The 25765-nt window shown below is 44.1% G+C and overlaps 1 protein-coding gene across 2 annotated transcripts in view; it reads left to right on the top strand.

Moving 5' to 3' along the window:
* Positions 1 to 1344: 1344 nt before the first annotated feature.
* DBX2 (developing brain homeobox 2) overlaps positions 1345 to 25765 on the top strand; it is a 30701-nt gene continuing 6280 nt past the window's right edge. The window contains exons 1-2 of one of the 2 annotated variants that reach the window (XM_053256481.1): positions 1345 to 1678; positions 19641 to 19733. In XM_053256481.1, coding sequence (XP_053112456.1) covers positions 1345 to 1678; positions 19641 to 19733 — 427 coding nt within the window. Of the gene's footprint in view, positions 1679 to 8543; positions 8708 to 19640; positions 19734 to 25765 lie in introns of those variants that run through there. The other variant, XM_053256482.1, reaches the window with a different exon arrangement.

The raw sequence follows: 25765 nt of genomic DNA, 5'->3' as shown, positions 1-25765 counted from the left end.
GGCTAGCACTACATTTTGTAGCAGTGAATTCCATGTCCTCATTATGCATTGAGCAAAGTAGTACTTTCTTTTGCCTATTTTTCAGGAGAGCCCTTAAATCCTATCTGTTTGGCTGGGCCTTCCAGGGTTTTTAAACTGCTATAAGCTGTTTTAAATCTTTGCCCTGGTTTTCCAGGGTGTTTAGCTGTTTGGATGTTTAATGGGTTTCATTCTATTTATAGTTTCGATTTTAATTGTTAACTGGTTTTAATTGTTTTTATTCTGTTGGAAACTGCCCTGAGCCATTTTGGAAGGGTGGTATATAAATCAAATCAAATCAAATCAAATAAATAAATAAATAAAAATACCCTTTCTCTCCCAATCCATTTTTCTCCCCACCACTTTTATACACCTTGTCATGTGTCCTTTGACAGACTTTTTTCTCTGTCAAAGAAAGAAAAAAGAAAGAAAGAAAAAGCACCAAAGGCCTTACTACTACTACTACCACTACCACCACTATTATTTATATACTGCTCTTCAGTTATCAAAGTGGTTTACATAGGAAAATACATAAATAAGATGGTTGCCTGTCCCCAAAGGGCTCACAATCTAAAAAAGAAACATAAGAGACATGAGCAGCAGCCACTGGAGGGATGCTGTGCTGGGGCTGGATAGGGCCAATTGCTCTCCCCCTGCTAAATATAAGAGAATCACCACTTTGAAAGGTGTGGCTTTGCTCAGTTAGAGGGTGTGCGCCGCGCCAACTCCATAATTGTCTCTTGGGCGCTCTTTGCTGCCGCTTTCCCGGCTCTTTTGGAGTCGGGGTGACAAGAACTGCATTCCAAATGCGGCGACACTGTGACCTGATAGAAAGGCTGAAGAAGAGGTCCCAGGGTGGGCTTGCCTCGCCAGCGGGTACATCTTGTTTCGGGTGTAGCGGGATCCCAGGGGAAGGGATCCAACGACTTCCTGGAAGACAAACGCGCATCCAATGACTGATGGCGCCCCCGCCCAGCTCCTCACCCCCATCAGCGCGCTGTATTGTCACCCGTGTCGATCATCCTCTAAGTCTAGTCTAGGGGACATAATGAATGAGCTAGGACACACCTTCCAGCCCGTAAGACACGCTCGCGGATCTCCAGAGAGGGACCCATTGATCTCTCCGAGCCACCGCAGCAGCACTGCAGGGAAGCACAGGGCAACTTCCCTAGACCGGCCAGCAGCGCACGGGGTGTATGGCCGAGGGTGAACCCCGATCCCCCTCGATCAGCCTGCCAACGTGGGATCGGGACTGGTGGCGGGCGGACTGGAAGGAGGAGAAGGAGATCTTCGCTCGGAGCCGGGCCAGCCTCCCCTTCGTCGGCGATGCTCCCCAGCGCCCTGACTTGGCACTGCGGGAGCTCCGCGGCAGCGCTTCTCACCTTGCCCGCGGCCCCGGGCTTCGGCAACCTGGGCAAAAGTTTCCTGATCGAGAACTTGCTGCGGGCTGGGGGAGCCCCGCAGCCCGGCGCCCGCAGCCTGCCTGCCACCCCGGTCCCTCTCAAGCTGTGCTCCGCCGCCGCGGAAGAAATCAGCCCCCCCGGAAGTGCCTTTCCCAGCCGCGGCTGGCCTTTCCAAGCGCTCAACTCCTCGGCAGCGGACAGCAGTAGGGCTCCGGCGAGCAGAGAAGGCACCTTTCCAGCAGCAGCCGCCGCCTCAGGTGAGCCAGTCAGCCCCCCTTCCAAGCCTAGAAGGAGCCGCCGGGCCGCCCCGATCCCCTCTCAGCCGCAAGCAAGCTGCGCCCCTCTAGGCAGCGTCAGGCTTTGGAGAGAGAAAGTGTCAAGCGCCGCCGGGTCATGCCATGCGGCCACTTCCCGGTCCGCTTCCTTCCTCATCAGAACGACTTTTGGGCGCAGACTCAAGATTTCAGATTGCGGCCTGGGTCGCTGCTGAGCCTGAATCCTGTCAATGAATCAAGGGCCATCATGATGATGCCAGACGCGCAAAAGCACGCTCGGGTTGACCAGATAAATCGACCTGAAGTTTAAACACAAAACCACCCAGTTCTTATTTTGATTAGACTTCCAGTTCCACCTCCAATTGTGTACTGAAAATGTGGGCAAGCTCCACCCAGTCCTTAACCACCTCCTAGAGGTACGAGAGAGCTCAGTTTAGAAGTAATTAAGCCCGAATGAATGCATATTCTCAATCAGCCTCATTAAAGTGTAGTAAAGGGGAGGGTATTTTGCCCATTAAATTCTAGGCAAAATTAGTTATTATGAGTAAAGAACAGGAGGTGGTAGTTATTCCTGATTGAGTCATTATAGAAATATAATGAATCTTTCTTGTCTTGTAAAGATTTTTGTTTTGAGATTACTTTCTTGTCTTGTCTTCAAATTACAACCCAGGAGCTAACTATATAACTCTGTGTTAACTCTGTGTAAACCTCCCTGAGCCATTTTTGGAAGGGCAGTATAGAAATTGAATAAATAAATAATACATAAAGCACACAAAAAGCACCTTAAAATACAAATGTGAATTGTAGTGATAATCTAACTGACCTGAGCTGAAAATATACTACAGAAGTTCCTACAGGTTGCAAGTGATGTTGTGGGATGGTTCCCTTTTCCTTTTTGGAAAAGAAATGTTGCTACTGCTGATCATTTTGTCTTAACTTTCTGATTTATATCCAGTTGACCGATTCTGTCTAATCTCTTTCATTTCCATTTAAGAACTGCTGGTCCATTTCTCAAAGCTGCTGGTTAATAGGAGGGAAATTACTCAAAATAGTCCCATTGAAACGAAGGATTGCCTAATGGCCTTTTAATTTCAAGATAAGTTGGCAATGCTATACGCATATTGGCTCTACGCAACTCTTCTGCCAAGACCTCTTTATTATGCAAACACAAAATACCAGATGTTACAAGTTAAAACAAAACTGGTTTCAATGTAAAAATACCATCATCAGCTGCTTACCAAACCTAGTATCAGCAGTGCTTAAATTCCTCTCTCTCTCAAGATAAGCAGTAGGCAGGGAAGAAAGGGAGCAATGTGCCAGCTGCAACAAATTATCAATAACCAATTAAGGCGGAGAAGACAAGAGGGAGGATCACATACATGCTGCAAGAAGGAACAGTTAACCCTTCAAAGACTAATACATTTCCTAGCTGAAACCATCTCCTCCTTAGCATTAATATCTGGTTTAAATTTCTCTATATACATTGCCTCCTTACTTAGTTTTACACTTTTGAAAATTTCTTTCCACCCTAAATACAGTTATGTTAGTTCCCAACACTCGTTCAGCATGCCTCTTCTTCATATGTGTAGGTGATGGCTTAGTACAGTTCCCATTGTATCACATATCTGACAAATGCTCACTGTATCTATCTCTTAATGGTCTCCCTGTTTTGCCTATATAGAAAGAGGGACATTCCAGACACTCCATCTTATAAATCACCTGCTTTAAACTGCACCAACCCTCTTTCCTTTCACAAATAGCACAATCTTTAAACTTCTTATCATATCATTGAGAGTTAAACATATTTCAACATTATTGGTGCACTACACACTACATTAGCTTTAACTCCATCTTTCTCCAGAAGCTTCTGAGTCTGCTAGATGAATTTATTAGTAATAAATTGAATTCTCAACACTGACAGTCCTTTTGTAAATTTCACTTTCCTACTCCTCAGTGTAAGGAGTGTATATCCATTATCAGCCTTTTAATTTCAATGGGACTTCATTGAGTAATTTTCCTCATGACAGCCATTACTTTAAAGACACTTGAGATCACTTTTCAACAAAATGTTCTTAAAGCAGAAAATTAATGTTCTTAATGTAGCAAAAGGAATAAGATTGCCCCAAAGAAGTTCACAATCTAAGAAATACAAGGGAGACATCAGCAACAACCATTGAGAAGGATGCTTTCATGGTTATAGCAACAGTTGTTCTCCTCTTCTAAATTTGAGATAGAGTCAGCACTGTAAATGTGCCTCTTTGCTATGCTAGCATTGTTAAGTTTGTCTTCTCTGTCCATTGCTGGGTGGTTCTCAAATTCATGTACAGTTTGATTGGCAGCACTAAGAAATTTTGCACAGGAGCTGCCAACTTACAGGGTTCACCAGAGAGTGGTGCACTTTGTGATACACTTAACAGAAGAAACAAATGTCTCTGTGTTTAGGATCACAATAAGGAACGGGTTCATCCAGCCACTTCAAGGGCTGATTTAATTGGCTGTATGCCCATTTGCCATTAGCAAAAAGCAGTCCTGGCCAAATGAAAAATATCCAGTCTCAGCTGTGCTGTTAAAAAAAAAAAAGCCTTGGATTACTCACAAATTAAGCCCTTTGAAAACTTCAGAGTTTCAATATTAGTTATTCGAAGTGCTTCACTTACATTGTTTCAGCAGTCCTCACAACACTGTAATATAGGCTGCTGTTCTAAATTGATTAATCTAAATTAATTCAGATCCACTGTTGCTTTTGCACAACTTCAGATGAGTGGCCAAATCACAACATGTGATCTAAACAGATAATACACATTAACCAACTTTGTCTTTGCTTATATGTTAAGAGCTTCCTCAACCTGATGAAGGGTTCTGTGTAGCTCAGAGCTTGTACACTTCATTGCCAATAATAGTTGTTTTTAATTCTGAGAACAACTGAGCTCCAGGTTGGACAATAATTAACTCTGCATAATACTGTCAAAGTCAGGGAGAGTTTGTTGGTCAGATCCTGTTCTCAGTGAAGCTTGTGAACCTTCTCTTATTGGGGCTGGACATAAGAGGCTGGAAATGCTTTTTGCATTGAAACTCTGTGGCTGATGATGTGAGATGCACCGGCAGGAAAGATATGCTCACAGGCAGCCAGGCCATAATTTCTCTCTTTTGCTGCATTAGTTGCAGCTGTCAAATAGAAAGCTAGTGTGCAGTTTTAAAAGTGACCTGTCCATTTTGCAGTGGGAGCTACTGCAGCAAATAATTTGACAAAATTAAGTCCTAGCTTAATGAACTGCCCTCCCAAAAGGAAAGCCAGCAGCCAGCTCTATATTCCACCATTGTGTTCTGGCCAATTCTTTCCATGTTATGACATCTAAACTCTACACGCAGAGTAAAAAATGCACTTAAGGGTCAGGGAGTGCTCCTTGCAAACAATGGATTATGAATCAATGTGTCCTGACTTGGAAGAAAAATCAATTGGAATAATTTACCAACAAAATTCTGTAGGATTGTCCCCCTAAGCACTTGGAATTAATTTCCATCACAGCCTGATAATTTTGACCAGTAAGTGTGTTTATGATCAAGTTTTGAAGTGTATGAATGAAAGCATTCTGCCTTTAAAAGAGCAGGCAGAAATCAACAGATGAAGTTTTGGGGGAACTGTGCAGCCAAGGAAGCTGCACCTGACAATTTTAGGTTGTTTCAGCTGTTAGGCAGGGAGTCTCTGTTAATAAAAAGCAGGGTAAATAGAAAGTGCATGGCTGTAATGAATTCTCTGTTTTGTCTAGTTTAATTAGGGGTTGAGCTCTGTAGTAGGAAGCATATATCAAGCTGTGTCTGAAAATACAGCTAAACTGCCAGAGTCAGTGGACCTGCTCCATTTGTTAAAAGATCTTCACTGGCAGTTTCCCCCCACTCCCTAGGGGATTGTGCTAGACTCTCCAGTTTTAAAAGAGAAGTGTTCTGTCCGAAAATGTCAGGAATTGACCTGGGATCTTTGCATGCAAAGTATCGCATGCTTTATTACTGAGCTATGCTTCCTCCCCAAGGAAGATCATCATCATTTGAATCTGAAAATCATTTCAGGAGTGTGTTGGAACTTGGAGGTCTCATGCTATCTGAGCAGACGGTCTTGCATGCTGTCTTGTCTTGTGGGCAGTGCTGCCTCTTGGGACTGTGGGGAGCGGGGCAGAGGGGAGGGAGCCAGGGGAACCATATGTGGGGCTATCTGTAAAATTATTTACTTCTCCATCTGTAAAGTTATTTACTTGTCTCAACCAAAATCTCCAACATTCACACCAGCACTTGGCCGCTGGCTGTTTAGTGCTGATATAGTGCTCAATTTGCCCCTTGGTTGGTTGTGAGTAAAGGAATCCTACCCTTAGAGTGGTTAATTGTAGGTGTCAGTGTGCAAAATAGGAATGCCCTCCCGCCCTCCCTCACAAGTCCTCTTTTTCTCTTCAGTAGCTCCACCCCATCTTCTATAAGCATTGTCTCCTTCTCTCCCCTCCTTGCAATCTCAGCCCTCTCCTAGGCGTGTAGCTATAACTGAGTGGATGGGTTCAAAGAACCCAGGCCCCCAGCTCCTGAGCGCCTCCCAGGTCCACCCCTCCCGATTTTCTTCATTATCTCCTTCTCTGAGGGGCTGCCAGAGAGGGGGGCGAACACGGGTTCCCTGTCCCCTAGTTATACCACTGGCCCTGATCTCCTCCTCATCCCATGCATGACTAGGCTAAGAAGATCAGCTGAAGTGTGTGTGTGGGCGGGGTGGGGGTTTGGAGTTTTGAGCATCTATTTATTTTATCAAATTTGTACACCACCCCAAACTTTCATCTCTGGGCAGTTAACAATAGCATAAAACCAGTTTAAAACATATACAAAAAGTTAAAACAATTTAACAATGTAAAAATAAACCAGAGATTAAAACCCCCAAAATTTAGGAAGCTGAGAAAGCTTGGGCGAAAAGATGGGTTTTCCGGTGTTTTTTGAAAATTGACAGAGATGGGGAGGATCGTATCTCAGCAGGGAGCACATTCCACAATCTCGGGGAAGTGACCGAGAAGGCCCGTCTCTGTGTAGCCACCAAATGAGTTGGCGGTAACTGGAGATGGACCTCCTCAGATGACCTCAATGGGTGGTGAGGCTCATAGTGAGGAAAATGCTCTCTTAGATACCCAGGGCCTAAGCCATTTAAGGCTTTATAATTTATAACTAGCACTTTGTATTTTGTCCAGAAACCTATTGGTAGCCAGTGTAGCTCCATCAGTAAAGGAATAACATGGTCTCTCTGAGATGACCCAGAGACCAACCTGGCTGCTGCATTCTGAACCAACGGAAGTTTCCAGACTAGGTACAAAGGCAGCCCCACGTAGAGCGCATTACAGAAGTCAAGTCTGGAGGTTACCAACAGATGTACCACTGTTTTGAGGTCATTGATCTCGAGAAACGGGCACAGCTAGCGTATCAGTCGGAGCTGATAAAAAGCACCCCGGGCCACCGCCTCAACCTGAGAAACCAGGGAGAGATGTGAATCTAGAAGTACTACTGCAAACCTGTTCCTTTTGGGAAAGTGTGACCCCATCTAGAACAGGTAGATCAAAATTGTCTCTGGAGTTCTGACCCCACACAATAACTACCTCTGTCTTATCTGGATTCAGCTACCTGGATTTGCAGGTAGTGCCTGCATACACACATTTCACAGTCACATCACTTGAAAATACCACAATGTATTTGGCCACACACAAAGCCCACTAGTTTCCTTTCTTCTCACAAATATGCACATGAAGAACAAACTTTTTTTAAAAAAGCAACCCTTATTTCTCCCTTTCTCACAATATAAACATTTCTGGGATATGTCCTTGGGCTGCAGTCCTATGCACACAGCAGTTACTTGGGAGTAAACTCCAATGAGCTCATTAAGGCTTTACTTGGAATAAACTGTATAGAATTGGCTGCAGTTCTATGCAATATTTACTTGAGATAATCTTTTATCCGATTTGAAAATTAAGCCATATAAATCACAAACCTGTCCAAAGAACTTGCGCTGAGGACCTCTCCTTTTAATACTACCACTACTCAGCCCCCACAAAAGGTAACACACAAAATAACCAACCAGCAGTAAACAAAAACTGGCATAAGGACTATAGAGTGGAGGAGCTACTTGACTTTCTTGGACTGGCCTGGTTTCCAGGCTGTGCCTGTGCAGTTGCCCATGAAGAAAAGGCTATGGTCTCGGCATCTAATAAAAATAAATACAAATATTTCTGCAGAAAAGACACACATTTCAAACACGCTAAGTTTGAAGTTGTCCAATAAGTCATTTCAATTAAAATGCCTTGTTTTATTTTGAAGCCATAACCCTTTCCCTTTCTTTTGCCCTCAGTTGGATGTTGCCAACATCTGCCAGTGGCATTTTTTTAAAATGGGAAGGAAAAGAAGAGAACTCCTGGCAAATGCTGGAGAAATCCAGTGCCTCTTGAGGGCTTGATTGGGGTGCTGAGTGAGGAGAAAAGGGCTGACTTTCCTCTGGAGAAGTGGAGGCTGGAGAAAGATAGCCAAGGCTCCTACTTGTTCTGAACTCCATTTGCTTGCAGACTGGTTACTCCCATTTTGCACAAAAATCTCCAAAATGTCCATTCAGCCTTCCTAGAAGGACCCTGGGAAATCAGATTACTATGCTGGTTTTGTTTGCTGGCTATTGGTCAGAATAGCTGCCTGTAAGCTATTCTGAATTCTGATTGGTTGGGGGCAGGGCTATCCCCTGCCCATCTTTAGGGGGAAAGAAAGAAAGGCACAACCCTGATTGGTGCTAGGGCACAAAATATATACAATTTGGGCAGTGACTAAATATGGTAATTACTTCATTTGTGAGCATTGGATCCCACTGAAGGTCCCAAGAGGAAGAAAATTACAAAGGAATATAGAAAAAAGGTTAAGAGCCAGTGCCATCTCCTGGCATGCAACAGAAATGCAAGAGCAACTTTCAAACAAGAGAGACAAACAGAGAGAAAGAAAGACAGACAGGAGGAGATGGTATGTTTGGTTAGATAAGGGGGCAGGGGGCTGGCAAAAATGTGGGACTGGCAGATGAGGAGTCTGCATTGCTTGTGGGCTTAATAATCCTGGCATATATATTGGGGTGGTTAACCTGAAGGTCTCTAGCTATTGTAGGACTACAACTCCTGAGATATACAGCAGATGTCTAGTAAGTATCCATAATGCCAAGTTTTACTTGCTAAAATAATTTCAGACAGTTAACTTTAGCTAATGCAGAACCTGTAGACTCTGTCTATTCTAAATACTTGTAACAGTAATAGGTCTATTGTAGTCAAAATTATTATTATTATTATTATTATTTTACATTTATATCCCACTCTTCCTCCAAGGAGCCCAGAGCGGTGTACTACATACTTGAGTTTCTCTTTCACAACAACCCTGTGAAGTAGGCTAGGCTGAGAGAGAAGTGACTGGCCCAGAGTCACCCAGCTAGTATTATGGCTGAATGGGGATTTGAACTCAGGTGTCCCCGGTCCTAGTCCAGCACTCTGGTCACTACACCATGCTGGATAGCAGTGAATTTTTTGAATTGAAGCTATTTGGGGATTTAAGCTGCAATAGTTATAGTGTAATGGTCTGAACTGATTTGAATCAGGTTGTGAAAAGGACTGACAGGTCTAATTCCTGAAAATGAAACTGTAGTTAAATGTCAGAAATTAAGGTGGTCTTTAGGAAGCTTGTTATTTGGAAGACACACTGTGTCTGCTGTAAGATTCTGATCACTTTTACTCAGAAGCAAATCCCATTGATACTGAGTGAACTTACTTTCAAGTAGACGATTACAGCCTGATATAATGTTCTTTGGTAATAACATGAAACTAGAAGCCTGATCCTAAGTATGTTTACTTGGAAGTAAATCTCACTGAGTTCAGTGGGATTTACTCCCAAGAAAATGTGCATAGGATTCATTCTTAGTGCTTTTTTTTTTTAACCAAAGTATTTACATTTATCCAAAATGCATTTTACATCAACTTCCCTAGTACTCTGCTGTACCTGCATTGTGTTACGGTAATACCATTAGCCAATAACACATATTTCATATGCTTGCCATAGACCAAAATAAAGAAAAACACAATTTTAAATGTTCTGTATCTAGTTGCAAAAATACATAACTAAGGTCAATGTGCAGAAATGTGTGACCTGTATCTAAACAAGATATATTGGTCAGGATTGAAAGTGCTACTTCAGTCTGGGTCAAGGACTTGCACGCTCTCAGAAGTTCGTTCTTTCTTTCTTTCTTTCTTTCTTTCTTTCTTTCTTTCTAAATGCAGGAGACATATTACAACTCTTTAAAAACTCCTCTGAGTTTCAAAATCAGTTTTGATTGGCATGAGAAGGATGCTGTTTGATAAAAACATGTTCCATGTATGGGACCAAGCCATATTGTATGTATATTTACTTAAAAGCAACCTGCGTTGCGGTCAGTGGAACTTTCTATGAAATAAAAAGCTTTGAGAGTGGGATACTCATTTGAACTAGACTATGAATGAAACTGCACACTATATTCTGGCTGGCATTCGGAGCATATTTGAGTTTTAAACCATTTAAACAATCTGGATTTTTATGTCATGTCATGCAAATGCTCATTACAAGAAGGAAAGAAAAAAATATTCATTTTGCATCTATCCCACAGTACCTCTTAATATGGAAGCTACAAGGTAATCTGTATGGATATAAGCATAATGGGGAAGGGAAATAGGTTGGGTTTGATTTTCATTTCTGTTGACTGTGATTCTTCAGAGAGCAGAGCTGAGCCAAGCTATGCTTATTTTGGGTACAACCCATTGGAAAATTCACTGGGAGAAGTGCCCAATCATCTGTGCTCTTCATCTGTAGGATACTGACTGTCCGAAGGGTCAGGGCCCATTATGACCCATTTTCACACCTTCCCCCTTTTCACCATTTCCTTTGCCAGTTTAATAGCCTGAAGGCACATGATGCTGAAGCTGGGGCTGATCAGTGAGACTGCCCTGATATGATGCCCTGAGTTTCATCAGAAGGAAGGCGGGATAAACGCATAATGAATGCACAAGGAGGCATGAATGATAATGACTAGTGAAGTTTAAAGTTCACATGCATGGCTTGTAATGGAAGTTTGCAGCTAAAGCAGGGGCACACAACTCAAATGCCCCAGTGGGCCAGAACCAACTATGGTGTGCAGGAGGCAAGGTCATTAATAAATATAATATAATATAATATAATATAATATAATATAATATAATATAATAATTATTTAAAATATTAATGAAAGTAATTGTTGTTTATGGATTTCCCCCACCCCATCAAGGGACCCACAATTACCCAAAGACAATGGCCATAAAATAGGCCCCACCCCTGCTCAGTCAATGGGGTGGAGTGCATGCCAGCCCCAAACAAATCCCTAAATTGCTATTGCTTTCAGACTGCAGTGCTAGAGTTCTCCATGACCGCCACTGCTGCTGCTGCTACTACAGGATATTCCTACCTGCAAGCCAGCAAAAATGTCCCTGTGGGCTGGACCCAGACCCAGGCCTTGTTGTGCAGGCCTGAGTTAAACTAACACACCACTAAGCTGGTCATTGCCTTAATCTGGTTTAGTCAGCTAGTTGGTGAATTTCAGGCCCAAACTTGACAACTTATCTATTTGGGGCTGGTTTTTTCCTTTTACTATAGCAGCTGTGAGGAGGAAAATGATATGGACTGGGACAACCAAGCAGGAGTTGGTGCTCTTTAATTCTGCACCATTTTTAGTTCAAAATGCATGCCCTTCCAGCAGTTGTTTACAACAGCTTGAGTGGATGCTGCAGAAATCAATAGGATTCTACAAGTGATTGTCCCTCCCTCTACTGGCTAACCCCAACAACTCTGAAGTGTTGTCATTTGCTTCAAAAACAGATACTCTGTTTTTCTGGCTAAAATTTTTGTCATGGGACACATTTTATGAGAGATAAGGGGAGGATACGTGAAGCCAGATATGTGAAACTGCCAGGACTGCAAATAACTAACGAGGGCCACCTGTATTATTATTTAAGCAACAGTTATCCAAAGTAAAACACCTGGTCCCTAAGGGAAGCACACAGTGCTAGATGAGCCCAAGGATAGAGACAGGACGCGGGATTCTGCAGGTGGCTAGCTTTCATGTAGTGTCACAATCTTAGCTGAAAGTGTGTGGATGGAATAGGCCCGGCAATATTGAAATTTGACAGTTGGTATCTACTGTATCTATCTATCTATTTATCTATCTATCTAGGTTTGTAGAGGTTGCATTTCTACTGAAATTAGGTCTATGCTGGCCTTGGGCCGAAATAAACAAATACAAATACTGAAATTAGGTGCTCTTTCCCAGATCTTAGAATCTTTGGCATAGCTTCTCCATTGCAATGATCATACTCCAAGAAATTCAAGCTTCCCTCTTTTTGGCAATTTTCACTGGACGTTCTTAAACTTTGTCACAGGTGGCCACCCTTTAGCCCAAATTACATGCTACACACAAGTGCATGTTGCAGTAGCACAACTGCCCATTTTGGTGAGGGAAAGCTACTTCTAGTAGTAACAATCAGAAACTGAAAAGCAGCAGGCAGAGAGTGCATGGTCCTTTCCTTGCCTTCTTTTCTCCTTCATTCAGAATTGCCCACCCAAATAGCATTTCTCCCTTTCAGGTTTCAATTACATTTCCCCCTTGCTGTTTCTCCATTCAAGTGCTTCCACTGCAAGCAACTTTTTCTCCTCTGTCAGCCTGCTGGTCCATGCATTGGCACAAAATGTGTCATTTGGATCTTATTATTCAAGAAACCAATTGTCAAACTGTCCCCTAAGACGGTGATTTCATCTTGCAGAAATTGCACTTGCCTCCAGTTGGTATGGAAGAATCCCAACTATTGGGAGAAGCAGAGAACGCAATGTGACACAGCAGTCTACAGTTGCCCTGTAGGAATGCTAAAAGCTTGTAAGAAACAGGTGGCAACCTGTTTATTGACCTCTGTCTGTACCCCTCCTCTGGTACTGCCATGATTTGGGGAGAGTGTTTGGAATTTGGCTTCCTAGCTCAGTCAAGACAGACACTGAGAAAGATCCAGAGATATGGGGCAGTCTTTCCATGATGCAGCATTAAGCAGCTGGTACAGGTGTCAGGATGGGTGCAGTGCTGGCAAGCTCCACCACTTGCCACCATGGGTGCTACACTACAGACCTCCTTGCCATCTAATGCCACAACCCTTCCTTCCAGAATTGGGAGGTACTGTTCATTTCCTCCTCCTCACCCCCTGGGGACCCTGGGCCATGCTTCTTCTAACCAGAGAGCTAAGAATGCCCTATCCGTCCCTGCCTGGCTTGGTAGCATAGCCTGAGAGTGCTTCTGTGCTGCTGCTCCTTTGGTAGCTTGGCCTGAGAATCTCAACACTGAGATCTCAAAGGCACTCAGTAGCACCCTTTCTTAACAGTGTCAGGAAGACAAAGCAGCTGAGATGGAGTCTCTAAGTCCTCTTGTGAGTCACTGACAGGGAAGGCTGGGGAAAGAAGCAGGAAACAGGAAAGGAAGGGCAATGGAGGAAATTATCAGGAGAGGAGAGCTGGTCTTGTGGTAGCAAGCATGACTTGTCCCCTGAGCTAAGCAGGGTCTGCCCTGGTTGCATATGAATGGGAGACTTGATGTGTGAGCACTGGAAGATATTCCCCTCAGGGGATAACGGGGCCGCTCTGGGAAGAGCAGAAGGTTCCAACTTCTCTCCCTGGCAGCATCTCCAAGATAGGACTGAGAGATACTCCTGCCTGCAACCTTGGAGATGCCGCTGCCAGTCTGTGAAGACAATACTGAGCTAGATAGACCAAGGGTCTGACTCAGTATATGGCAGCTTCCTATGTTCCTATCCCTCTGCCTCCAGACAGAAAAGGAAGGAAGCTCAGTCTCGAAGGAGAGACACACCGGTATGGCAGAACTGGTGCATGACTGAAACGTGCTTCCTGCAGGAGAACATTCTGGAGAAAGCCTCTACAGCCTAGGAGTGAGATATGGCCATAAGTAAGAATAGCTGCTGAATTTAGTTGATTCTAGGCAAGTATCACAGAGTCACTAGAGTATAGGACCAGTGATGAGATCTACTGTCTGACATTGCCATTTGGAACTAATGTCTTCCTAGGAGTAGGCAAGTTTCTGAGGCTGCAAAAACTCCCCCCCCCCACAACTGAGCAGCTATTTTCTGGTGGAGTGGGTGGTGGATGGTTGTTCTATTGTTCTCTGCCTTGGGCCACCCTGCAGAGAGAGTTCATTTCACCTCAGACAGCATTCCACTCCTTTCTATAGAGGCCACATTTTGAGAGCTATTATATATCAGAAAACATCTATTAGCATTTCTTTCTTAAAGCATACGTCTTGTTGTTTCCAACTCCACCACCCCCTGTGACTAGTATCTGTTTTAAAGAAGAGGGGGGATATATTCTTTCCCCCACCCCGCCCCCACATGTTTCTGAACCTAATGCCGGTCAAAAGGCATTGAGGCCCTTGGTGAGATTATTATTGAATTCTTGCAGTTTGGTTGAGGCAGTTTGAGAAAATTGTATTTTTAAAAGGGCCAACTTTCAGACTTGCCAAAGCTTAAAGGCACTGTCAAAGGCATCTGTGTAGATTCATGCTCGACTTCAGATTTAGTCACCTGGAACTGTGAAATGGCCTTTGGCAGATCAGCAATATAATAGATGTAGTGGGACTTGTAACCTGTCCGATGTCGATTCTTATGCATTTGTGTTCTCAAGCATTCAAGCACTGATTATGTGACAGTTGATTTGGGCTATTTGTGTATGTGCTTTTTGTGGGTTTTCGGAAAACACTTTCTCAAGGCTTACAGGTACAAAGCCAGGTGTAGCAAGGGGAGTGTAGCCTGTGTTCACATGGGCATCCTCCCGCAGTGGCACACCACATTCTCCATTCCTGGTGGTGCCATGCTTCTGCTGCCTGCCACTGTGGTGCACCATACTCCTGCCTGTTTACCAGCTGCTTATCAGCCAGCTTCAGACCCCGAGCCGGCTGGGACCCAAGGCACATGAGCGGCCCATTCCCAGCTGGCTTGTGGGGTCAAAAGCATCTTCTGACCCCGCGAGCCAGCTGGCAAGCAGGCAGGAGCACAATGCATCATGGTGCCTGCTGGCAGGGCTGGGGGGAGCAGCGTGCTGGGGATGGGGAGAACGACACCGCTAGAGATGAGGAGCATGGCATGCTGGGGCCACCGCAGGTGGGGCCCTTTGGCACAGTATGCCGCGATAGGGGCTGTGGTGGAAGTGAATGGGCGGGTGGGGGCCCCCTGAAACATCACCCCCTGGTGGCCCATGTTCTGTGCATGCATTGGAACACTGCCAGCCATTCACTTATTGGTGCTCTACTGAGCATGGTCCTCATTTATTAAGTAGAGCGGGTATGGTGCCATGGCTAGATTTTAGCTATAAGCTGGGAACTCCCTGGTTTGAATCTCACCTCTACTATGAACTCACTAGGCCTGTTGGCCTCAGCTCCCCAGCTGCAATATGGGAACCTAGCTTCCAGAGTTGTTGTTAGGGGTGTGCAATTCGGGTATTCGGTGATTCGGTTCGGGACCCGAACCGAATCACCCCTGTTCTGTTTTGTGCCCGAATATGGGCCACCCGAATCACCCTTGATTCGGTTCGGATTTGGATTTAATCCGAATCCAAATCCGAATCAATTCGGGGGGGAAGGGGCCCAGGGGCAAAATTTTGGGGTGGGATGGTAGTGCCCAATGGGTGGAGTCTACCACCCCAATTTCAGGGGAATTGGGCAAAGGGCTGATTTTGGGGGAATTTTTGAAGTTTTAGTGACTTTGGGGCAGTTCGGGGGCATAGCATGGGATCTGGGCAAAAATAGTGGGGTGGGGTGGTAGTGACTAATGGGTGCAGACTACCACCCCAATTTCAGGGGGATTGGGCAAAGGGCTGATTTTGGGGAAATTTCTGAAGTTTTCATGTCTTTGGGGCAGATTGGGGCAGAAAGTGGGGCCTGGGGCAGAATAGTGGGGTGGGGTGGTAGTGCCTAATGGGTGGAGGCTACCACCCCAATTTCAGGGGGATTGGACAAAGGGCTGATTTTTTGAGAATTTTTGAAGTTTTAGTGACTTTGGGGCAGTTTGGGGGCAGAAAGTGGATCTGCCCCAAAAGAGTGGGGTGGGGTGCTAGTGCCTAATGGGTGGAGGCTACCACCCCAATTTCAGGGGGATTGGGCAGAGGGGTGAATTTTGGTGAATTTCTGAGGTTTGTCTTCATAAGGTGAAGTGTGCTAAATTGATTACTTCCTCATATTCATAGTAATTGAGAGTGTGAAAAAGTGAAAGTGGGGTCATGAGAGTTGTTTAATTGAAAAAAATCTATTTGCTATGATAGAATGAGTGTGAATTCTCATTCTATCATAGCAAATGAGATTTTTTTCAATTAAACAACTCTCATGACCCCCACTTTCACTTTTTCACACTCTCAATTACTATGAATATGAGGAAGTAATCAATTTAGCACACTTCACCTTATGAAGACAAACCTCAGAAATTCACCAAAATTCACCCCTCTGCCCAATCACTCTGAAATTGGGGACGGGTGGTAGCCTCCACCCATTAGGCACTATCTACAAGCCCACCCCACTCCTTTGGGGCAGATCCACTTTCTGCCCCCAATCTGCCCCAAGGACACCAAAACTTCAAATATTCCCAAAAAATCAGCCCTCTTCCCAATCCCCCTGAAATTGGGCTGGTAGCCTCCACCCATTAGGCACTACCACCCCACCCCACTATTTTTGCCCAGATCCCATGCTATGCCCCCGAACTGCCCCAAAGTCACTAAAACTTCAAAAAATCCCTCAAAATCAACCATGAACCAAATCACCCGCATTTTTCGGGCCCGAAATTCAGGTGATTCGGCTCGGGCCCGAAAAATATCGGGGGTGATTCGGTTCGTCCCTGAATCACCCAAAATTGCTCGTTTCGGGCACAGATCGTTCTGTGCCCGAAATTTTTTGCACATCCCTAGTTGTTGTAAGGGTTACAACAAGATCATACCTGTGAAGCACTTGGAACACAAATGCCAAGTAGTACAGTATCAAGAAGGGATGCAGGGAGGTTGCCAGGGACTCTAGGACAGGATGTGAGGGTGGGTGCCATCCCCCCCTGCCCCACACCATGCATGCCACTGCCAGGCACACTATCCCACTCTAACCATGCCCTTCTGCCTGCACCAGCTTGCCGACACCAGGGCTGTTGCCAGCACTGGACATGGATGCACAGTCCATCTCTCTGATGAGTGCTTTCTATGCTGGTCTTGCTGGATGCTTCAAGGGAAAGGAAAGAAGCACCCTGTTGGGCCAGCAAAGGCAGCGCTTGCTGGCTGGCTGGGCTGCAGGTCCGTGCCCATGCAACACCCCCTGCCTCATCATGGGCAGAAGGAGAGAGGCCAGTGCTGGATAGCATCCCAGCGGCAGCCTTGGGTGGGTGGGGACAGGAGGGACAGTAGCCTCCCCGTATCCAGTGGTGGCTATGCCCACTGTGATCAAGCTTGTCCTGTGTGCACAATGGAGGTGGCGTAGAGCTGTCCTTGAAACTGCTGGACCCTGTTCAGACCTTATTTTGTACATGTTTATAAGTCTGTAGGTGTTGACATTGTGCACAGATTGTATTGTACCTGCACCAAAACAATACGTGAATGTCAGAGAAGATCTTTATGTAGCCACCCCTTGTGCTCAACAGAACGCCCATGAGCACAAGAAATTTCTAGACAGTTCACAACGCAGCAGAGCCAAAATTTGTGGCTCTAGACCAGTTTGGATGGTGACATCTGAAACACTTCAGAGATAACTCTAAGAAGAAATGTTAATCTACTTCTATTGAGAGCTGGCTTTAAAAGTTCTAGAGAGATTTTAGAAATTATTGTCAATGTAATAAGCCTAATTCCATTACATTTTGTCATGTTGATAACAATACTTTTCCTAGGTGACTTCCAATTGCATGAGAAAAGAAGACAACAGTCTTCAAATGCAACTCAATGACCACAGTTTGGTGAAGAAGACACAACTGAAATTTTTGTAGGGCCTTCCAGCACTACATTTTACCACTTTTGAAACTTGGTGAATCAATATCAGTGGGGATTGTAGTTGGAAAAGGCAGGGATGTGTCACTGTTTGCACTGTTGTACAAGCCACCTAACAGCACAGAGGGAAATGACTTGCCTAGCGAGCATTAGGTTGCCGGGTCGAATCCCCGCTGGTATGTTTCCCAGACTATGGGAAACACCTATATCGGGCAGCAGCGATAAAGGAAGATGCTGAAAGGCATCATCTCATACTGCATGGTAGGAGGCAATGGTAAACCCCTCCTGTATTCTACCAAAGAAAAACCACAGGGCTCTATGCTGTTCAAGAGTCAACACCAACTCGATGGCACACTTCACTTCACTGATGTTGCACTTTACCCTGATCCTAAGCAGCACACTTATCTGGAAAGAAGATTAATTGACATCAGTGGGATTTCTGGGCTGATGACCACAAAACAGCAGAGTTAGAGTTAAGGCCACTTAAATCTCTCTGCAGCAAACCATTTGCATGCAACAGTTCACTGTGCTGAAAAGGCAATTTTCCAGGAAAGCTTTGCAATGCCATAGAGACAATTTCCTGATCCACATGGCAAGTTCCAGCATGTGAATGATTTGCATGCAAACAGCTGTTTCATCTGACTTGGTCCTTGTTTCCAGATATATGTGCTTAGGAATGATGCACCAGTAGCTTTCCTGTAAATTGCTGAGTTTAAACAGCACTAGATGGACAATAAAAATAAAATAGCTGGATTTTAATCTGTTAATCTGGTATTTCAAATACTGGAATTTCAGGTACAGATACTGGTACTTCAGATAGGTCAAGTTGGAAGTAAACAAATCCAAGTACATTAAATGAGCTGTCACCTGGCCTGTTTCTTCTGTAAGATCATTTAAATTTGATTTTTATTATTTATTTATTTATTATTAAAACTTTTATACCGCCCTTCCAAAAGGCTCAGGGCGGTTTACATTAAAACACCATTAAAATCAATTAATAATTAAACAAAAATTATAAAATATAAAACAATGATTAACAATTTAAAACATCATAAATCAGGGATAATGTAAATTTTAAATCAGGGATAATGTAATCAGCAATCTTCTACAATTTTCTCTAAGTTTTTCTTACTCAGGAAGCCTGCATGAGCCATAGTACTGAATGCGAGTAGCAAAGCATTGCCAAAATACCAGCTATGAAATAAATGTACTGGAATGGGTTGGAACGCTTCGTTGCATTTCAAATGCATTGAAACAGGTTTCAATGAAAACAAGGAAACTAGCTCATAATTTTTCAATATTTGTATATTAGCATATGTGTGTGCAGTTTATTTTAAGCTTTTCCCCCCTACTGTACAAACAGCTGCCAGCCCCTGCGCCCTCACTTTTTGTTACTGAAAAAAAAGTTACAAAGCAGTTTTGTGTAACTAAAAGAAACTGAGGAAAGGAAGGGGAAATAAGCAATTCTTCTTTTGTGTGTCTGTTTTGTACTTTGTAATAGCTGTGTAAACACATACGGCTTAAGCAGAGTTCAATATGAGTCAATAAATAATTTTGTCTGGTCAAGTAATGAGTCCCATACTGTTTGTATAAGGCTATGAAGATTGAAAGGAAACAATCTTCATCTTCATTTTCTCTTGTTTCCTCCTTCTCCTCTATTCTTTTTAAGGAACAGTCTAGCTCCCATTAAACCCATATGCTCAAAACTTATTTTACAAAAAACTTATTTCACATGCCACATTTTTTTTTGACACTTCACAAAATGTGCCTAGCTAGCTGCACGTTAGGAAAAAACCCCACTATGGTTTAAAGTACTGTGAATATCAACAACATTCAATGGTCTCAACATTTGTGTTTGCAGCTCTTCCGAAGCACCTTTTCCTGAGAGGCCCGCCGGTCTATTCCGCATGCTGCGGTGGGTCCTGTCACCCTGCATCCCCCACTGCTTTTCCAAGTAAGTTTTTATGCTTCATCAGTAATGCTTGAGTTATCCTGTAAACCAAAGCAGCAGGATTTAATGTGCTCTGGGAACAAAACTAATTGGTGATGCAATGGCAGGGAGCAAATGCCTCAGTAAAAATCACAGCAATCCCTTTCAGGAGGTTTCCAAAGATTTATCAGACTTCAGTACACTAAGTAATTGTGGGAGATTTCAAATGCCATTGAGAGAAAATGCCAACCAAGGAAGGCTTTTCGCTTTTAGATGACTGTGAAAAAGATCCACAATCTGCTTTAAGGACCTAAATGAATGCTCATTTGCAACTGGGAAATGAAAGCAAACAAACAAATCAGAGTCATTTTTAAAAACACCATGTGAATACTAATATCTGTTGGAAATAAAAGTAGGATTTAGGAAAAATATTCAGAATTTGTTTCTAGAAATATACACAAACCTGTCTGCATTCTAAAATTTGGGTACCATTTAGCCAAGAATAAACACACTTTGAGTCTCACTGAGTTATGCATTGAGATAAGTACGACTAAAAAAACACACAATCCCAATTAAAATCAACGGGACTTAAAGATGGTTAACTTTGGCTGGATCATGCTTTCTATTTTTTTGTTACAGTTGCAAAAAATGTGGGTTGTTTTTTTTAGCAACAGCAGAGTCAATTTTATTACTGAGCCATAACTTTCCTATTTAACCTAGCTCTAAAAGCCAAACTAGATGTTACGTGGCATGACCCAGCTCAAGAGCATGACTTAATATATATATATATATAGCAGAGGTGAGTTGGGGATTTAAAGAGAGAAGGTAAATTGGGATCTTCTGATAGATCTCTAGGTGAGTTGCAATAGATCATCAAGGATTCCTGATTCCCAATTGTTTAACAATAGCAACAACTCACCTCATTTCCTAAGCTTTGCTGCTGAAATGAAGGAAATTTAGGAGAAAAGGAGTAGATTTTTGTGCAAAATGACTGTGACCTCAGTTCTGGTACTGAAAACAGAACTGGGCTGATGAGGCAGCTGCCTCAGGTGATGAGGGTGGTGTTGGCGGCATCCCATATCACTGTGGGGTCTCAACAGAGGTGCACCCAGGTAATTTTGGAGCCTGGACTTAAAAGCCTTTTGAGGCCCATCCTGTCCCCTTCCCACAATGCATCATCCCCTTACACATACACACCATCACACACACACACACACACAGAGTTTTTAATACATGGGTTCCTGAGGGCACAAACAGGAACTGAACTCACAAGAATGTAAGACTATAAAATAGGTATATTTATGCAAATATGCATTAGCAGAATCATTTTAACATGCAGCTTAACATATTCCCATCCCACATATTTCCCCCCCACTCCCCGCTCTGTCTCTATGGCAGAGGTCATGCATGGCCGCCTGGCACAGCACAGATTGGCGGTGTGGCGACCACACCACCTGGGACAGACTAAACAGGATTTGGGGGCCCCAGGGGGTATGGAGGCCCTGGACTTCAGCCTGGTAGCCCAGGGGTAATAGCACCTATGGGTCTCAACCTTCCTGCTTCCACTGTCTCTACCCTCCCTCCACCCTATGTCACAAGCTCACTCGATGGAAGACGCTGGCCAGAGATATTTGATACAATAGCCAGTAGCTCAAGTTTCAGTTTTATTGCTAAATAGATAGGTTTAACAGCCTCACCGGGGATACAGAAGTGAGGAGTGAGAAGCCCAAATTCCAAGGTCACAATCTCTCCGAAAGAGGCTCTGGCCGATTTGACGTGTTGTTTCCAGCAGTTGTTCAGGGCACAGGCTGCCTGATTTATAGTCAGCAGCCACGTGCACTTAATCAAAACGCCACCCTTGCCAGCTGCCATAGATTCAATCCGGCTCCTACTGCCTCCTAACGAGCCGATTACTCCTCCATAATTCCCTCAGCTGCTGCTGACATATTTACCGTCTGCGTCCTCGAGGAGATAGTGGCCATTCAAACTCTGGCTCAGATCCTGACCCTTCTCTCCAAAGGCCACACTGGTCCCTGGTCACCCTGCTGGCCCCTCCTGTGCTAAACGCTCACCCTGGCCTGTCTCAATTATCTCCCCATCCCCATCCCCATTCACATCACTGGCCTGATCCTCTTCAGGTGCCTCTCCACCTTCTAGTAAGTTGCCTGCCCCCCATTCCTCTCCAGTGTCCTCGAATGGGGGCATAACACCCTAGGGATGTGCAGATCCAGTTTGATTGTGAACAAGACCACCGCGAACTAGGCTGGTTTGAGCAGTTTCAATTGCAAACCAGTTTGAGCTGTTTCATCAAACCAACCGGCCCAACCAATTGGTTCAACCAAACCAGTTTGCATACCCACAGTTCTGTCTGAATTTGGACAGAATTTGGACTGAACTATGCACACCCATACTCCACCCCTCTGGTGTATGCTCCATTCAGTGGCACCACCACTGCTGCTGCTTTGCAATCTCCTCTCTCTCTTTGTCTTCCATTGCTGCAGCAGTGAAGGGGAGGCTGTCAGCAATCCCTTCTTATCACCCTGCACCTCTCCCCAAACCTACAAGGATCTGGCCTGGTGCCCCTTCGAAAGGGGCACCGGGTGAGAAGAAAGGGCAGCCTCATTCCTCCACACTTCCTTTAAAGCCTGCAAAGATCAAGCAGAAGCTCTCAAACTGACCCTTCTATCTTTTGAAAGGGGCACAGGGTAAGAAAAGGAGGCTGCTAGCAACCTTCCCTCCTCAATCTTTTAAAGCCTGGAAGGGGGCAGGGCATATACTCTGAAGGGAGAGTGGCAGGGTGAAGAGGCATTTGTCCCCGTGTCTCAAACTCCCAACGGCTTTGGGCTGGCCCTGACTTAGCCATTGCTTGGAAACACCCTATTCCTTAATTGCAAGTGTATTTATTTCCTGCACCACCAATTTGCACCTGGATATGGTTGGTGGACCTCAGGGTTCTAGTAAAAAGCAAAGTAGACCTCACAAACCTGGTCTGCTCACTAGTTATTTAAAGAAGGTCTTCACAACTTCAGAGCCACCTAATGACGCCGCAGGGAAATGAACTGATTAGCAAGCCAGAGGTTGCTGGTTCGAATCCCTGCTGGTATGTTCCCCAGAAACACCTATATGGGGCAGCAGCGATATAGGAAGATGCTGAAAGGCATCATCTCATACTGTGAGGGAGATGGCAATGGTAAACCCCTCCTGTATTCTACGAAAGACAACCACAGGGCTCTGTGTTCACCAGGAGTCGACACCGACTCGATGGCACACTACTTTACACTACACAACTTCAGCCCACAACTCCCATAATGCCTGACTATCAGCCACTGTGGCTGGTGATGATGGAAACCGCAGCTGGAGGGTTGAAGCTGTGCAGACCTGATTTAAAGGGTAGCATAAATGGGTGGGAAGGAGGTGCTGCACGATCCACCCACTACTTTCCCCTTGAAATTGCTTCCTCTCCCCTGCCATTATTATTTTGATAGGGTTTACTTCCAGTTCATGAGCTCCACTGAGAGAAAAACACCTGATGAAAAGCAATTTGGGCAGAAGAGTAGAAGCACAGGCAGGGAGCGTCCATCTTCCCACCCCGTGCTGTGCTATACAGAGTCCCACAATCTCCTGTTTTATATGAATTCAGTGGTATACAATTCTTACAAAGTTCTGTTACTTTAGTATGTAGTAAATATCTCAAACATTGGCATAACATTTTCCTTGATTTGTTACAGTCCAAGTACAGGGATATACTGCCTCAGTTTTACTTGAGGAAGGGGTGTGTTAGTCCAAAACGTCCCCATGTGGTGATTTCAGAATTGCACCATAACATGTGTTTCAAGCCTTTCCATGAAATGTATTCCATGATTTTAATATGGGATCTATTTTAGCCAGCCTCTCCCTGTATGGATACAGATCCTATACTGGACCATAGCATCTCAGAAAGGTACATACCAACTGGTTCTGGTACATACCAACTGGTTCATCAGAGGGCTTGCATGTTTAAGAAAAATCCCAAACCTGAACACTTTGATTTGAAAGGGACATTCCGTTTCTCGATATATTTTATTGGCCCGGACTCCAGTTGGTTTTGGTTGGATTCGCTTTTACAATATCTGTTTAAGACTAGTATGTTAGGAAGGCTCCTTGTATCACAGAAGTCATGTTGACACTAAGGGTCAAACTACATGTGATCCTAAACATGTAACTTGTACTTCTGTCTTGTTTTTAAAAATTAAAATAACAGTTGTGGGGTCAATCAGGATTGGAACCATATTGCAGTGGGAGAGGATATTCAACGTCCTTTCCATTGAATGAAAACTGCTCCCTTCAAAGCTACTATTAGCTCTAGGAAGGAAGTTCACATTTGCGCTAATAGGACTATAATGAGGAAGTAGATTTGAGATTAGAATACTAGATAAACTGCTCAAATACTCCCAGAACGATATACATGACTAAAGTCTGGATGCACGTTGGGATATATGACCATATGGAAGTGCTTATTTGTAGCACAGAATTTTAGGTGACTGCTGCTTATAAAGTTGGGAGGAAATTGTGTGTGTGTATGTGTGTGTGGGGGGGGGGAGGCATTGGTTTCTTTATGACTGCCTCAGAAGGCCAGTCGCTAAGTTGAATGATTCTTGACAAGTGAGGCAGCAAATGCTGGCAGTTTAATGAGCTGCGAGTTTCTGAGCACCTCTTTAGGGGACTGACACTTTCCCACAGAGCGTTTTACTTGGGCCCCGCTCCCTCACAATGGGTGACAGCACCATGACCAATCACCACTTTCACTTTACTCATCCACACGCGACCTCACTACAATTTTTCACGGAGCTGATGAACTTTAGGAGCCATTTCAGGCTGAAAAGGCCTGGGCAAGGGTCAGCTGCCCTTTTGTGTGGTCATAAAGTGGCGCTCTGTGCGCTGATCTTTTCTCCTGTCTCACATTCCACGAAAAGTTCTGGACACCATTTAAAGCACTTGACTGAGAAATAAAGCAGTGAATGAAACTGACTTTTATAGACTCATTCTAGCTCATCTTCCCATATAACCCTGTCTACCTGAAAAGGGATTTAGTGAGCCGAGCCGAGTGCATACGGGACTTGCTGAATACACTGGGCCCATTATCAACTGCAGCGAGTGTTTATTAACCAGGACTGATACACTACGATTTTGGAAGTGACCTATTAATTGTCCATTTAACTAGAGCGTATTGAATTGCGATGGAAAAATGGAAAGCATGACGAAAGCTTTTACTTGCTCCTTCAAGGTGGTCTCTGCCACAAAGGCAAAAGAAGATTGTTCCACAGATTAAGAAGACATTTATCACCATATACTAGAATGCAAAGGAAAGGCTTTTTCAAAAAGTATTTGGTACCATATTAGCGTTTGTGTCAACACGATATCACACTCTTCCAGTGAAGGGGTTCAGTTGAATGGGTTGGCAAGCTTGCTGCAGTTCATTTGGCATGACATGACCATTGTTCTCGGAGGGTGAGCTTTTTCCTTCTACACTGGATCAGGTGAAAACATGTTGTATTTCACTGCCATGATGAGATAATTTGCCACTTCATACTAATCTCCAGTGGTCTGTTTTCAGAAGAATGTAATGCCAGTGGTTAATCATGTAATGTTTGTAATACTCATTTGTCTGGCCCTGATATGGCCAGTTATGTCTTGCTTGTTAAAACAGATATAACGTTCTCTTGTGCTGGCCTAATTTGAATTGCTTAAATTCTGTGGAAGTTTTCTGAGTTACACAGAGTTTTCTCTTCAGAAGGACTAGGTTTTCTTTTGATTCATGTGGTGGAGGAGCAGGACTGCACGTCTTCCCTTCACTATGTGCCTAATGACATGTATAACCTAGCAGTTATTTGCAATGTATGTATAATAATCTGATCTTCATGATTCTCCCAACCATGCATACATGTACCTGTCAGGTATGTGCAACATTCAAATCAATAAATTTCTCTCCTTCTTTCCCCTCTCATAGCACCTGAAGAAAGGAACATGTCACCATCACAATAGATGTGGATGTATATAGTGGCTGACATTCTGAACAT

This window comes from Hemicordylus capensis, chromosome 5 (assembly GCF_027244095.1).
Source record: "Hemicordylus capensis ecotype Gifberg chromosome 5, rHemCap1.1.pri, whole genome shotgun sequence".
Taxonomy (NCBI): Eukaryota; Metazoa; Chordata; class Lepidosauria; order Squamata; family Cordylidae; genus Hemicordylus; species Hemicordylus capensis.
The sequence above is the reverse complement of the archived record's forward strand: the minus strand, read 5'-3'. Positions and strand labels throughout refer to the sequence as shown.